Here is a 13,638-nt window from a genome sequence, read left to right as displayed (position 1 = left end):
TTTTTGACAGCACCACTAAAAGCATGAAATATTTCTGAAGGATTGGCAGAGCCTTGTAATAAGGGCTGCAGGAAATGACTGTATTGGGTGTGGAAGAAAGACACTGTCCAGATTTAACACATGAGCTACCGAAATACTTGAAAACAGAGGACAGGAAATGGTATCATAGGATAGGCTAGAATGCTGTACAGAACTCCATTGTTTATACAAGGTGCTTTTGTTCTGAAGTTTAAATTCGACTCAGAACACCACAGCTTTGGCATATAAAAGGTAACACTGACAGCCTAGTGAGTAATAAAATGCTATTTATTATTAGATTAAATCCCAGACTTTGCTCTTTCATAACAGTAAGTTCTTTAAATGTTCTGGCGTTTTTGCTGAAAAGGGAAGCTACTGTAACAATTTTTGATATATAATTTGGTGAAAATTATGCTATTTTCTAGCAATTTTTCCTCCCTCACGTCTGTTTCCAAATTCACTTAATTTTTACATTGTCCATTGTGCAATGTTTCTCTTGAAATCTGATGCTGTGTAGGCTGTCTATAATGTTTACCCTTAGGTATAATGGATAGGTATTGATGCATAACTGTATTTAACAAAACCATGATTCTATGAAAACTGTCTCTCAGTTTCAGGAACCTTAGGGGTAGCACAGAACTTAATTTCTCTTTTTTGGCTGGTTGATTTTTCTGTGTGACCTAGCTGTGGCTAGTTTTCTCCTAGCACTCAAGAGTATATTTAGCTCTAGTATGTATTCTCAGCTCCAGCCCAGCTTTTTGGCCACTTCAACTAGATTTTATCACTAACCTAGAAGCATCCCAATAAATTCTGCTGTTTTCTGCTGAGGAATGTAGATGCTTTAATCACAAAATGGGTTTTTGCTGTGGTTTTTAATACAGAAGGAAGAATGCTGACATAAAAAGGTTTTTCTTCTTTTTGCTGTCTGCGTTCCTTCTTTCCTCTATAACTTCCGACTTAAATGGTACAAGTCTCAGAAAACGTATTCCCATACCTCCCATACAAACACTTCAGGAAAGTACTAAATTGGAATAACTTTTCCTTGCTCTGTTAACCTTGAAAAACGCAAGGGACATATCAGATCATCGGTGTATGGTCAGGCTTTTGGCACAGTAGGAAATCCACAAAGAAAGTAAATCCAGAATTTGAAATCCTGGCTTTAAAGTTGTGAATTTACTGCTCATCCATATGTGAACAAGAATACTGTGGTTGCTCTCCAATTCCAGTCAGTTCTACCTACTTACATTTTTTTTTCTTTAAAAATATTTAGCTATAACTTTGTTTCCGGAAGACCTTTACAGAACTGAGTAGAATATCTTCAGATCAGCACGAGCGCTTTGTTATAAGTCATACATTAATCTTTGCTTTTTCCATTTCTAAATTGATAAAACAATACGTAGGATTCCATTTATGGTGGACAGGGAAAAGGCGAGGATTGCATTTGGCAGTTCCCCCACCGTGTAACAAGGATCAGTAGTAATGGAGGAGGCTCCCTCGTTGGTGAAGGATCTGGAGCACAAGTCTTATGAGGAGTGGCTGAGGGAGCTCGGGTTGTTTAGCCTGGAGAAGAGGAGACTGAGGGGAGACTTTATTGCTCCCTACAACTGTCTGCCTGACAGGAGGCTGTAGTGAGGTGGGGGTCAGTCTCTTTTCCCAAGCAACAAGCAATAGGACAAGAGGAAGTCGCCTCAGGTTGCACCAGGGGAGGTTTAGATTGGATATTAGGAAAAATTTCTTCACTGAAAGGGTTGTCAAGCATTGGAACGGGCTGCACAGGGAAGTGGTTGAGTCCCTATCCGTGGGGGTATTTAAAAGATGGGCAGACGAGATGCTGAGGGACATGGCTTAGTGGTGGACTCAGCAGTGTTGGGTTAATGGTTGGACTTGATGATCTTAAAGGTCTTTTCTAACTTAAATGATTCTATGGTTCGCATCCTGGTGAATTCACACCCCAGTGATATCTCAACATACAGCAGCGAAGTATCTTAGTCACCTTCATGAAGTGAAGCTAAGTGGTATCTAAGTCACCTTCATGAAGTGGTGTGCTGTTACTGATATATGTTATTGTTCTTCGTTTCTGCTAAGCTTTTAAAGGCATTAAAAATTTTGCTGAAGAAGATAGGATGTGACACTGACAACTTTCTTATTTTAATGGCTTTTAGATTAATATGTACTTAACGTAACAAAATTGGATTGGGCATAGGGGCCTATTCAAATTAGAATAAGAATACAAAATTCATGCCGGTATGGTGCTACAGGCTATTAGAAGAGAATTTCCCACACAGTGAACTCTTGTAATAGACTTTCCCTGAATTGTGACTACAAAGGCTGCTTTCAGAACTGTACGGTTAGTATAAACATAATCGTACTATGAATTGTATTTATTTATACACACATGTACACAAGTTCTCTAGTGTGAACTGTAGGGTTCCCTGTTGCAACATTCCCCTTGCTTAACAACTTTTTTCATTTGCAGCTGAATAAGGTGTGTGTGTTTGGGGAATTGTTGCTATAAATACGACAAAATCATTGGAATGTGGATTTAATTTTTTTTCTGAGAAATATATTTTGGTTAACGTGATTGGTGCTTTTGTCAGTACAGGAAAATAGAATACTAGACACTCAACTGTTTTACGGTCTTGTTACTTTTTTTTCTGATCTGAGTGTAAGCTAAGGCCTGTATCTTGAGCATATTCAGCATTTGGAGATTTTAGTGCTGAAGCCAGGACCTGTAGGCTTTGGCTTGTCTAATTCTACTTGGAATGAGTCTTAGGAGTAGGATAGAGAAAGACCTGTTAAAAAAAAAATAAATCAATGGGCATAAATGGCATGTATATCTGTGTCCAGAGCTTGGAATGGATTTGAAGGGACAGGATTTGTTCCCCTCATTGTTGCCAAATATAATAACCAGACAGTATGTATTTTTGAGACTGAAATGAATTTTATTAGAGAATAGATACTGAGGTCCTGCAGATCTTGAAGAAACTTGAAGAATACATTTTAGAAATAGAGACTTTAAGAGCTGATTTTTTTTATTCTCACAGGCAACAATTCAGTATAGTTAATGTTCTGTGGGGGTGGGGATGAAGTGGGGTTGTGCAAAAGCACAGGCTTTTTTGCAGGCTCAGCCTGGAGGAACTTCAAAGGGCAAAATAAAAAAACACAACAGATGTTATTAGAAATAGTTCTTCAGCAGTATGCTCTTCTCAGCGTTTAAGCTGCCACACTGTGCCCTTGAGGTGATATTACCTTTGCATATTGATCTTCTGGTGAAAGTGGTTTTTGTTTGTTCGATTATTCAATACTGTGCCTCTTGTGAGAAGTTTGTTATTGGAAGTTTTACAAAAGAAATATTTCGTAATTTGTACATGTGCACCAGTTTTGTATTGCAACTTCTCTTTGGTTTCACAGCACGTTTGTTTTTCCTCTTTCAGGAAATGGGTTTGTGAATTCTCGAGCTTCACCGAGTCTACTCGGAACTACTGGTGGTGGGAATGGCTTAGGCAAAGTCATGCCTACAAAGTCTCCACCTCCGCCTGGAGGAGGTAATCTTGGAATGAACAATCGCAAACCTGACCTCCGTGTTGTCATCCCACCCTCCAGCAAGGGTATGATGCCACCATTGGTAAGTTAAAACATTTGTTCTGTGACTGGCTTTGTAAAAATGAAGTGTTCCGTCTACGTACACAGGGAGAAACTCAGAATCTCATCTGCTTACTATAGGTTACAGTAATAGAAAGGTGTTTGTATTCTGTAATGTCGCTAATGAAAACCTAAGTTACCTTGGGAGAAGTTAAATTTGTAAGGATTTATTTTGTGAAGTGTAAACTAGCAGTCTGACCTAAAATGTGGTTAGAGTGCAATCCTAGAGGCACAGGTTGGGATTTTGTTGTTTTAATGACATCTGACTTGACTTGGTACCAAGAACTTTGTTGGTTAGGAGGATGTGGGTTTTAAAAAGGGTTATGCATTATTCTGTGGAGGAATGGCTGATGTTATTGGTGATGTGAAGTGTATTAACATGCTCTAAAGCACACTTCGTACCTCTCTTTCCTGGGTCGTAATGGTTGTGGGATGTAGAATGTAGCTTCAGCGGTAATGATGGTCTGAGAGAAACGCTTGTTTGATGTGGAGTGCTGGAATGCAACCTTGTGTGTCCTATGGTAGATGCCATGCCTTCAATGGAGGCATAAAAGAGTAATGAGGATCAGGCTCAGTCCTTATGTGTGTACTTTTCAATACTACTGTGCAGTTTGGCATGTTGGTAGCAATGTTTGTTCAGCCTAGATTTGGAATAGCACACAAGTTTCGTGTCAGGCATGAGGCAACCACAGCATTGAGACCAGAACAGGTCTTTCAGGAAGAGTTACTCTATTTTTCCTTTAATTTGGTTGGCCAGATCCTTTGGTCTTAGTCTTTCGCTGTCATGTAGAAATTTTAAAAACATCTATGTGTACATTTTCTGTTTTCTGTGTATGGAAGAATGAACCATAACCGAGAGGAGCAGGATATAAACAATGCAAGTACTCTCTGTATAGTTCTTACTTGTTTTTAAGATACCACAAGTACTTACATTTGTTACTGGTATTCATGATGAATAATACGAAATTAATCCAAGTAACAAAACCTGTAATTATTCCCAGAGTAATGATTCTTGAAGTGTTAGTTTTTTCTAGGAATACTGAAGTGTAGAAGACATAGGAAATACACTGGCTGATTATTAAAGTGAAAATTACACTTTTAAATAGAAATAAATACAAGAAGAGGATCTTGTTAATGCAGCTGTTCTAATGTTAGTAGCGTACAGTACCTATTTACTGTTGTGTTGTTAAGAACAACGTAATATTCAGTTTAGGTTTTGCCTGTCTCTTTGAGGAAATTGAAATGAGACTTCAGAGTAGAGGTGCTGGGATGGGTATGATGGTTGTATGCGAAAAATATTTTGTTACTGAGCTGTATGTTTATTGGATCAGTCCAGCTAGAAGCTGCTGTGCTCCGTATCTACGTGTGTCATCAATGCGTAGCTGCGTCCTTGTTTTTACTAAGCTCTTTTTGCACTTAACTTTGCCAAAGCATGTGTTCTTTCAGTATGGTATTTTTTAATTAAAACAAATAAAAATCCTGAAGCACAAACATTACTTTTTCTTTCATTTTTGAGAGCAATGCTATTTTTAGTAACTGTCTTATCCCTCTTGTTTGCTGAGTACAGTCCGAGGAGGATGAATTGGAGTTGGTGAGTTGGGGCTACTGTTTGATGAGAGAGCGCAAGATGCTGAAAATGTCTTTTACTACAGCTTTTTAATTGTAGTTTCATTACATGTTTTAAATAATTCCAGTGTTCCCTTGGTAGCAGACAAAAATACATTTGTTTTATCAAACTCAAAACCTGACCAATTCAAGTTGAAAATGCATCCAAAGTCTAGCGCTTTCTATTTGTAAACTTCTATTTTTTTTTTTTTTTCCTGAAAATATTTCTGTTTCTCTTGGAGGGAACATTGGAAAAGAGCCTGTACAGAGTAACTGTCCATGTGTATAGGATATTTACTGTCTTTTATGTAAAATATAAATAGCCACTTATCGTCCCCGAAATTATTGGAATATTTTTAGAAAGTGGCTTCACTCATGAAGTTCTTCAGATTGTAACACAAGCCCTGTATTACTTCTCGTATTTTCAAGGAGATTACATCATTGCTGGTGAGGTCATCTTTTTGGAGTTTAGAATTATTTCATCCTGCGTGAGATTATCAAACCACAGGGGTGTTCCCTGTTTACCAAAAGGAATAGAGAATTGCAAATGAATAATTCTACCTTTTTCCAGTGGAAAGATACTCTGCTTTTGAAAGGAATCTCTTGGGATTCGTGCTTCTCTATTTTTTCCAAAAGGTTTTAACATTTGGCATTCTGTCTGGAAAATAACGTAAGGCTAAAATAATTCGCAAATTATTTTTAGAGCAATTTGCAAATTGTTTAGCTGCTGTAGCACAAACCATGCAGAAAATGCTGCGTCAGAATGCGATTGTAGAGATCCGCAAAGAAGTCTGTGACATACCTTGATACGGTTTTGAACATGGACCTGTTGCTAATATGAGGCTCTTAATTGCATGAAAGCATGGAAAATGTAGTGATTTAGATAAAATTCTTGATGAATGCATGCTGTTGGTTGATTTTTACCTTAAATAAGAGCAATAGATTTACAAAAGTCAGTAAGGGGAAACGATTTTTGAAGTCAGTATTTAAGTTTTTAAGGTTTATTGGAATGACTTGTGGTTAACAACAGCTGTCATGCATGTTCCTCTCACCTTTATAGAGGAGTGTCTGGTTTCCAGCGCAAGAAATAGAGCTTTTAATTCAATGTAAAAACACTTAATCAAAATAGCATTGCAATTGGAATTAGGCAAAGCACTTGAGTTACGGTATTCTTACCTGCTAAAAATTGCTGTGCTCTTTGCAGCATGAAATAGCACGACTTGCTAAGGCGGTTTGGTTTCTGGATACTGTATGGAACGTGGGCCCTCTAGTGGCTTTAAAAACTGGGCTCATCTCTTAAGGGGAGAAAGCTCACACAAAGAAAATGTAGTAATGTCTTCCTCAAATGCGGTAAAGACATATGAAGCACTCCTGTGATGTTATGTTTCATGTTATGCTAATTTCTGATGCTAATTGCAGTGCTAGAAAGCCGTTCCAAACCATGTCTGTGAACATTGATTCTGTATAGTTGGAACTGAGCACCGAATATGAAAAACATATAGGAACAGTAGCATAGCATGAAATAAAGATACTGCATTCTTCACGTTACTGCTCTCCTTTGCACCAGTTCAAAAAAAAAAAAAAAACCAAACAAACAACCCAAAACAAAACAAAACCAAAAAAACCCCAACCTGAAAGTTGTCATGAATCTTGAATCTCCCAAGTACAACAAATATTAGATATATCTAAATATTTTAGTGTCTTTGTATGGCTGAGTGTTCAGGAGTGATATTTATAAAGAAATTGCCTCAGAAAACCATCTTTATTAGCCACTCAAAAAGGAAAAAAAAAAAAAAAAATCCCATGGGGAAATCCTTTGGTCTGGACTGTTTCCCAGTCTACTCCTCTAACTTTTCCATTATACAGTAATCCCAACTTTATAGGCTGCTATCCAAGAAAGCTTTGGAAAAAGGTCAATTCCTGACAGACACAAAAATCTGCCCTAATAACGTATCTTTATGCCAGATAAACTTGATCTAGTGGAGATTTTCAGAAGTACATAAGTGATTTAAAGGAACGAATTACACAGAAAATCAGTGGGACTTTCTCTGTGACTTAGGGCTCTGAAATCTGGGAGCTCTGAACCAGAGTGGGTACATCGGAGCAAATGCCAAAGAGCCTCCGAATTCTTACGAGGCTCAAAGGTGGGCTTTCCACCGCAGCCAGACAAAACAGCGATCAGAAGCTGGTAGCCAGTGGAAGGTTGTAGCTAATTTTAATATGGTAGTTGCAGTATAATTTTTTTCTTTAAATCGGGAAGATGCAAGCCAAGGATTGAGAGCCCTCAATTCATCTTTGCAAGTTTAAGCTTAAAATTGAAGAGCGCCATGTTTCTGTACCTGCTCATTCCATTATTAAGGGAATCGGGCATTTTTAGTACTGCTCACTCAAGATCAGAGTGGAGAAGAAAATTAAGTGCTACAGATACTGAAATACTTGTATACCTGTGCAAAATAAGGAAAAAAAGTAGTAGTAGCTTCAATCTTTCAAAGCTAGGAAATGGAACTCTATCGAAGAGATGAAAACCTGCTACTTCTGTAGCAGCAAAGATTTTTTTCAGTTTGAAATCCAGCTCCCTTCATCGGGAATGGTTCTGTAAGAATGTGGAAATAGAGGGTGTAGAGACTTCTACTACTTCTAGTATTCCTAAGACTTCTGTAGGTAGAACTAAGTATCTGTTTAAAAATAAAAAATGTGGCATTTCCTGTTCTTGACAGTATCTGGCATGGCTAAATGGTATTGAACTACATATTTTGAAGAAAGCTTTAAAGTTGCTTCCATGAAGAGTAGCACGTTCTGTGACAGCTTTGCTGTCTGGTGGTATTCACCACAGTGTTTAATACAAGGTTTTCTCAACAGCAAATGGGGTTAAAGAGCTTAATTTGAGTGATATGTTTGCTACAGATGTTCATTCCGGTATATGGGAAAGACAGACTCTTATTAAAAAGGCACATCATGCCTACAGTAGGAGCAGAAAATCTGAGACAATCTAGTTTAGCTGGTTTTTTCTGTCAAAAAGCACAGTTGCTCTGTGTGAACTCAAATGTCATTTGCTTCGAAACATATCTGCATTATAACAAGTACGCTCTCAGTTTCTCAGGAACCATGGGAACAGCAAGATTATTTTATCACTGAGGTCTTATCAACACAAATTTAGAAGATCTCTGTGTTCCTTTCAGGACAGGTGTAGTCAGCACAGTGTCAAAACTGGCACCTAAAATTTTGAAACTTGGATAAACAGCTGGGAAGTGGGAGACTTTTCTGGTGGAACTGCAGCTCACCATCTGCACTAAAACCCCTTTAAAAAATAAGACTAAAAACTCTTAAATCACTTAGGAACTTCTGAGAATTGTTGTGTGTACCCTAATAAATTGCATTTATTTTTATGTGCTACAATTCTAACACCATTGAAATCTGCGTGCATGGGAAGCGGACCAGTGAGTCTTAATTAATTTTTCGTTTCAGTTGGCCAAGATCATTTAGATTGTCTTGAAATGTTTTGGCTTGTTTAGAAAATCTGTCCTGACAAAAAGGATGTGTTCGTAACTAAAAAATAAAGCAAAGAAACACGTTTTAATTGAACGCTATTTTTATATTAGCACTTGATTTTTCCATTGTTCTAACTGATATCACAAGATGTGTTCTTATTTTTAATCGTTTATAGAATACCCAAAGGATAAGTAGTTCTCAGTCTACACAGCCTCTTGCTACCCCTGTGGTGTCTGTGACAACTCCAAGCTTGCCTCCGCAGGGACTGGTGTATTCGGCCATGCCGACTGCCTACAACACTGGTAAGCATTGTTTTTAATAAGTGGCTTGATTTGTCAGATGTACAAGGCTTTTGTGATTCATAAGCCCAGAAAATTTGCATTTCTCTGACACTCCACTTTATTTTTGTATTCAGTTCAAATGAAGGCTCTTGTTCATCAAAAATGAGCTTTTAGCTTGTAAAATGTGTAAATGTTGGGACTTACATCAGGAAGCAGCTTTGTCAGTCATGTTGCACACAGCTGAATATGGAGACACACACAATAAAATGCCTTGCTTATAGCAGTAGGATTCAAGCTGTCTATCTGAGAGCTGAAATGCCTCACATCTCAGCGATAGTTGATACTTCAGAGCATCCTGTCCCTTTCGTTCTGCTCTGCTCACTTCCAGTAGCAGGAGGGAATCGGATTCTACTGGGGCTTTCAATTTACAAAAGAGCCCAGATAGGGCCTTCTCCTCATCACTGGTCTTATTGAGAGTGAGGTGGGGACTCACAGGAAAGCATTGTCCACGTTTCACTGCTGCGGGGTCTCTTAGTATCTGAAGGACCTTAAAATGACTTTTTATCCAAGATGGGTGCAATGGCAGGAATTTGGTAATATCAGTGATAATTGATTTGCTGTTTTGGAAAGGAGTTCATGATGTGGTGCCTCCTCCTTTCTCTCCATACCAATAGAGATAGCTTTGACTTCAGACTCAAGGTTCTCTATTTGTTACAGACCCTGGTTGTAATCAGTAAAGGAACTTTTATAATCGTTTCCTTGAAAGGCTGCAGCCTTGATGGTGTCAGATTGATTACTGTTGATCTGTGATGCATAGCTTAATTTTCAAATGCACCTGCAGAGAAACTACATTGCAGATAAGTGTCAATAAATTTGTGAGTCAGTTAAAATAGCTACTGGTTAAAACTAAAAAGGAAAAGAAAGGAAATAATTCCTCAGTTTGCTGTTCTTTTTAGATGAAGTCTAGTTAAGACATTCAATGTAAGTGCTATAATTTGTTAAAATGGGAGTTTCTGAACTGGAGACCACTGTGTTGGCAATGTTTATGTCTTATTTGGTAGACTTTCAAATTCGAAAAAAAAAATTTAAAATCTTGCTACTCTCTTCTGCAGTGATAGCTCTTAGGAACTGAGCTGCGCTAGAGAGCTTCCCGTTATAGCTGGTCAGCTCCGGCTCGACGGAAGAGCTTGAGAGTTTTATTGTCATCTTTCTATGAATCTAGGAAGACCCACGTCTCCAGTAGAGGAGATTCGCCAGTAGCGTCTCTTCCCTCGATGCGTATCGTCTTTGGCTGCGCACAAGTAGCTGGCAGGCGTGAGATGCTGGGGAAGCTGGGAGGCAGCGGAGGGCATACTGGGGAGGAACGAGTCGCCTTTCCTTAAGGACCCACTCTATGGGGTTTACGTGGCAAGGTTTTGATAGTGGGTGGGGGGGAAGTGGGAGGTGGACACACACGTGCTGCGGGGGCAGCTCCTCTGAGAGGAGATCGGGAGCTGCCCCGGTGTCAGACAGAGCGCGATTCAGCTGGCGCCAAAGTGTACCTGCTGCTGCCCGAAGCTGAGCCCATCAGCAGCGCTTGGCGGCACCTCTGTGATAATGTATTTATGAAAGGGTAAAAAACGCTGCACTGGTCTATTGTCAGTCACCTAATGTTCTTACTCTTGTGCAAAGGTCAGGACAAATACAAAAAAAACTTCAAGGTTTGTAGAAAATGGCTAAAACCCGAGCGATACAGAGGTTTTGTAATTTTCTTCATTTTCTGCAAGGAGGGGCACAATCACACCCATTCACAATAATTTCCCCAACAAAAAAGCTGCGATCTTATACATTTTTCTCCACTTTTTTTAGCTTTGAAAGTCTCACTACAGCTTCTAGTTTAGACTTGTAGCCATCTTCCAGCCAAACACCTCACACCTTTTTGTATCTTTTTGTATTAATGTGCTGGTTAACTGACATTTACCACCCTGCATTGGTTTGCCTCGGAGGCGCTGCCCCCAGGCAGTTTCTGGCACGCGTGAGGTTTGCATTTTGAGAGGGACTGTTTAGTCATCAGCAACAGTAAATATTTATACTGCGGTAGCACCCAACTAAATTGTTGAACACTTATGCAAATAGTTGCTACCCTAAGGGGGGTTAAAGTCTGAAGGAATTTATAAAGGAAAAGATGGGGTTGCCATAACAGTGTAATGAGCAGAGTGAATGATTGTGCTCGGTGACTTGTTTTGGATTATAAACCAAGTATGAATTTGCTGGACATGCAGATCTTGGATTGATGCTTGCAACATAGACTGTTTATAAATGGCATGTAATGGCTGTTTAAAGTAAACAAATCGTTCTGGGCTCTGCTCAGAAGACCCACATTGAGTTTTACCTCTCACCTAACACATCCCTTCATTTTCCCATGCAGTCTGACCTTGTTTTGGGAAGCGGTGGTGTGTGCGTCCCTCATCCAGAATAACCTATGAACTGGTGGCTAAACCAGGTGTTTTGGGGGAGAGGGACTGTAGTCTGGATCTTAGGAAGCAGCAAAGACAACTGAAACTGGTGTCCTACGCAGTGGCTAAGTGCTGCTGTCACTGGGATAGGATTTTAAAACCCAGCCCGTTTCCTTTGATAATGCACTAATCTATGAAAAGCTTTTAGCCTTTAGTGTTTTTCAGACACTTTAAAATTGTTCCTATTAGATTGAGACTTTCAGGGGATTTGCAAAAAGAAATCTGATGTTAAAACTAAATTGTCATCTGGGTATTCTCGGGGTAGTCACCACTTATGTAGCAATTTCAGTTTTGCAGTCCAAGGACTAAGATAAAATTACCTGCATTGTTTTTCTGGATTGATAGGATTTTTTTGAGGGGCTGGAAGGAAGAGATTCAGCTCTTAGATCCTTAATTAAAACATTGTTTATCAGTTTCGCACAGATATACTATTCTATAGAATTTGTTTTGCTGGAGAAGTAAGTATTCTTTCTGCAGGTTGCTGGAGGAAAGGCCAGAAGGAAGAGTTACTTGTTCTAAAACCATCTAGGCATTTTTAAAAAATATTCAAAATCCACAGAGACCAGTTAAATAGTAACTTAGACTTGACAGAACATATTTACCATTAATTATATTACTGACTTTAGGTCAGTTATCTTGCAAAGGCACAAACTTCAAAGGTACCTTCTTGTTAGGGTCAGAGCAGTAATGGTTCCCATCGCGTCGAAGGCCCTCTTTTGCCTGAACGACTTCTCCATGTTGCATCGAGCCACTCGGGTACAGAACCCGGTGGTTGGCAGGGAGTTGATGGTGGAGGGAAAGGACAATGCAGCTGCGCAGCGGCACGTGTCCTAGGGCAAAGGATCTCCTCAAACCCCTGCCATCAGACACGTCCTGTCTAAAGTGCCAGAAGTTAATTGCACATTATCATAAAAGCTGTAATTGCAAAGAAAAAAATCAGGGAAACTGAATTCCTATAAACACTTTCTTCAGGTCTGCTCTTACAGAAATCCCTCTGGCACGGAACAGCACATCCATCTCCAGTGTTGACATTTGCTGCGCTTGCGCGGTGCCATAGGTCTGGCTGCTTTGTTGGTTGGGTGGATGCCCTGGTCATTGGAGGGTTGGACTTTAAGTTTTTTATTTTAGTCTTGCAAAAAGGACTTTGGATTGATCAGCTTGGGAAAAATACTTCTTGATTTGTACAGACATGCTTGTGAGGGTTTTTCAGAGTTCCAGCAAAAAAGTCAGCTGAGGAGAAGTGAAGCAAAAAGGCAGCTTCGGTGGCCTCGCTTGCTGGGGCGCAGCTGGGCTTCCCAAGGCCTTCGGGAAGATTCTCGCCGTGGTGCACGTGCCCCTCCGAGGAGGCCAGTGCCCTGCTGGCCCTGGGCTGGTAAAAGGGAAAGCGGGAGGCTGCCCGCAGCGAACCAGCTGGTGGATGGGAATAGGGAAGTTGTTCAAGAAAGCTTATCTCAGGAGAGAGAAATCATAATGGTGGTGTCATTTTAGGGCAATGCTAAAAAAACCCCAAAAAGTAAACAAACACAAACCCCCCTTCCCCAAAACCCTAAAACCAAACACAGAACAAACCACAAACCCTACTTGAGCAGGTTTTTTGGTTCGTCTGCTGGCAGTATAAAAGAAGTTTGGCTGCTAGCATTTTTTTGCATTCTCAAGAGACTAGGAATTATTTTAAGGAAGCTATATTCCACAATAATTAAAAGCAGGGAAGTGTTTGCAGCTTTGTTTTAAAACCTGAAAGAAAAGCATGAGTGATAATGATAAAGTGAAAATCACTTCCCCTGTGCAAATGAAGTGAGAACTGTCTAAGCATTATAGCCTAGCCAAAACGAACAGCCAGTCCTGATGGTTGATTGGGAATACATTGTATTTTCTATTATCCATTTAAGTTGTATTTTTAAATGATTATAGGGTTTCTGCTCTAAATAAAGAGGTTTCTTTTATTTGCTAGGGAGATGACAGTTTAGTCAGACAAAGTAAGGAGCAAAGCTGCTGGGAGGGGGAGAAAGTGATGTGTTACAGTAGGACAGCGCGAATGGAGCGGGCAGCGGGGTTGTGAAGGCCCCAGCTGCTGTGACTTTGGTCACGCCATCCCTCGGGGATCTGTC

The 13,638-nt window shown here is 39.7% G+C and overlaps 1 protein-coding gene across 4 annotated transcripts in view; it reads left to right on the top strand.

The window, feature by feature from the left end:
• Positions 1-13,638, top strand: part of MEF2A (myocyte enhancer factor 2A) — a 54,429-nt gene that overhangs the window by 36,330 nt on the left and 4,461 nt on the right. For all 4 annotated transcript variants that reach the window (XM_009635053.2, XM_009635054.2, XM_035890624.1 and 1 more), the window contains 2 exons: positions 3,453-3,643; positions 8,930-9,056. In XM_009635053.2, the coding sequence (XP_009633348.1) occupies positions 3,453-3,643; positions 8,930-9,056 (318 nt within the window). The remainder of the gene's footprint in view (positions 1-3,452; positions 3,644-8,929; positions 9,057-13,638) is intronic.

Source organism: Egretta garzetta, unplaced genomic scaffold, assembly GCF_000687185.1.
Source record: "Egretta garzetta isolate BGI_Z169 unplaced genomic scaffold, ASM68718v1 scaffold322, whole genome shotgun sequence".
NCBI classification, from domain to species: Eukaryota; Metazoa; Chordata; class Aves; order Pelecaniformes; family Ardeidae; genus Egretta; species Egretta garzetta.
This window is presented reverse-complemented; position numbering and strand designations above follow the sequence as displayed.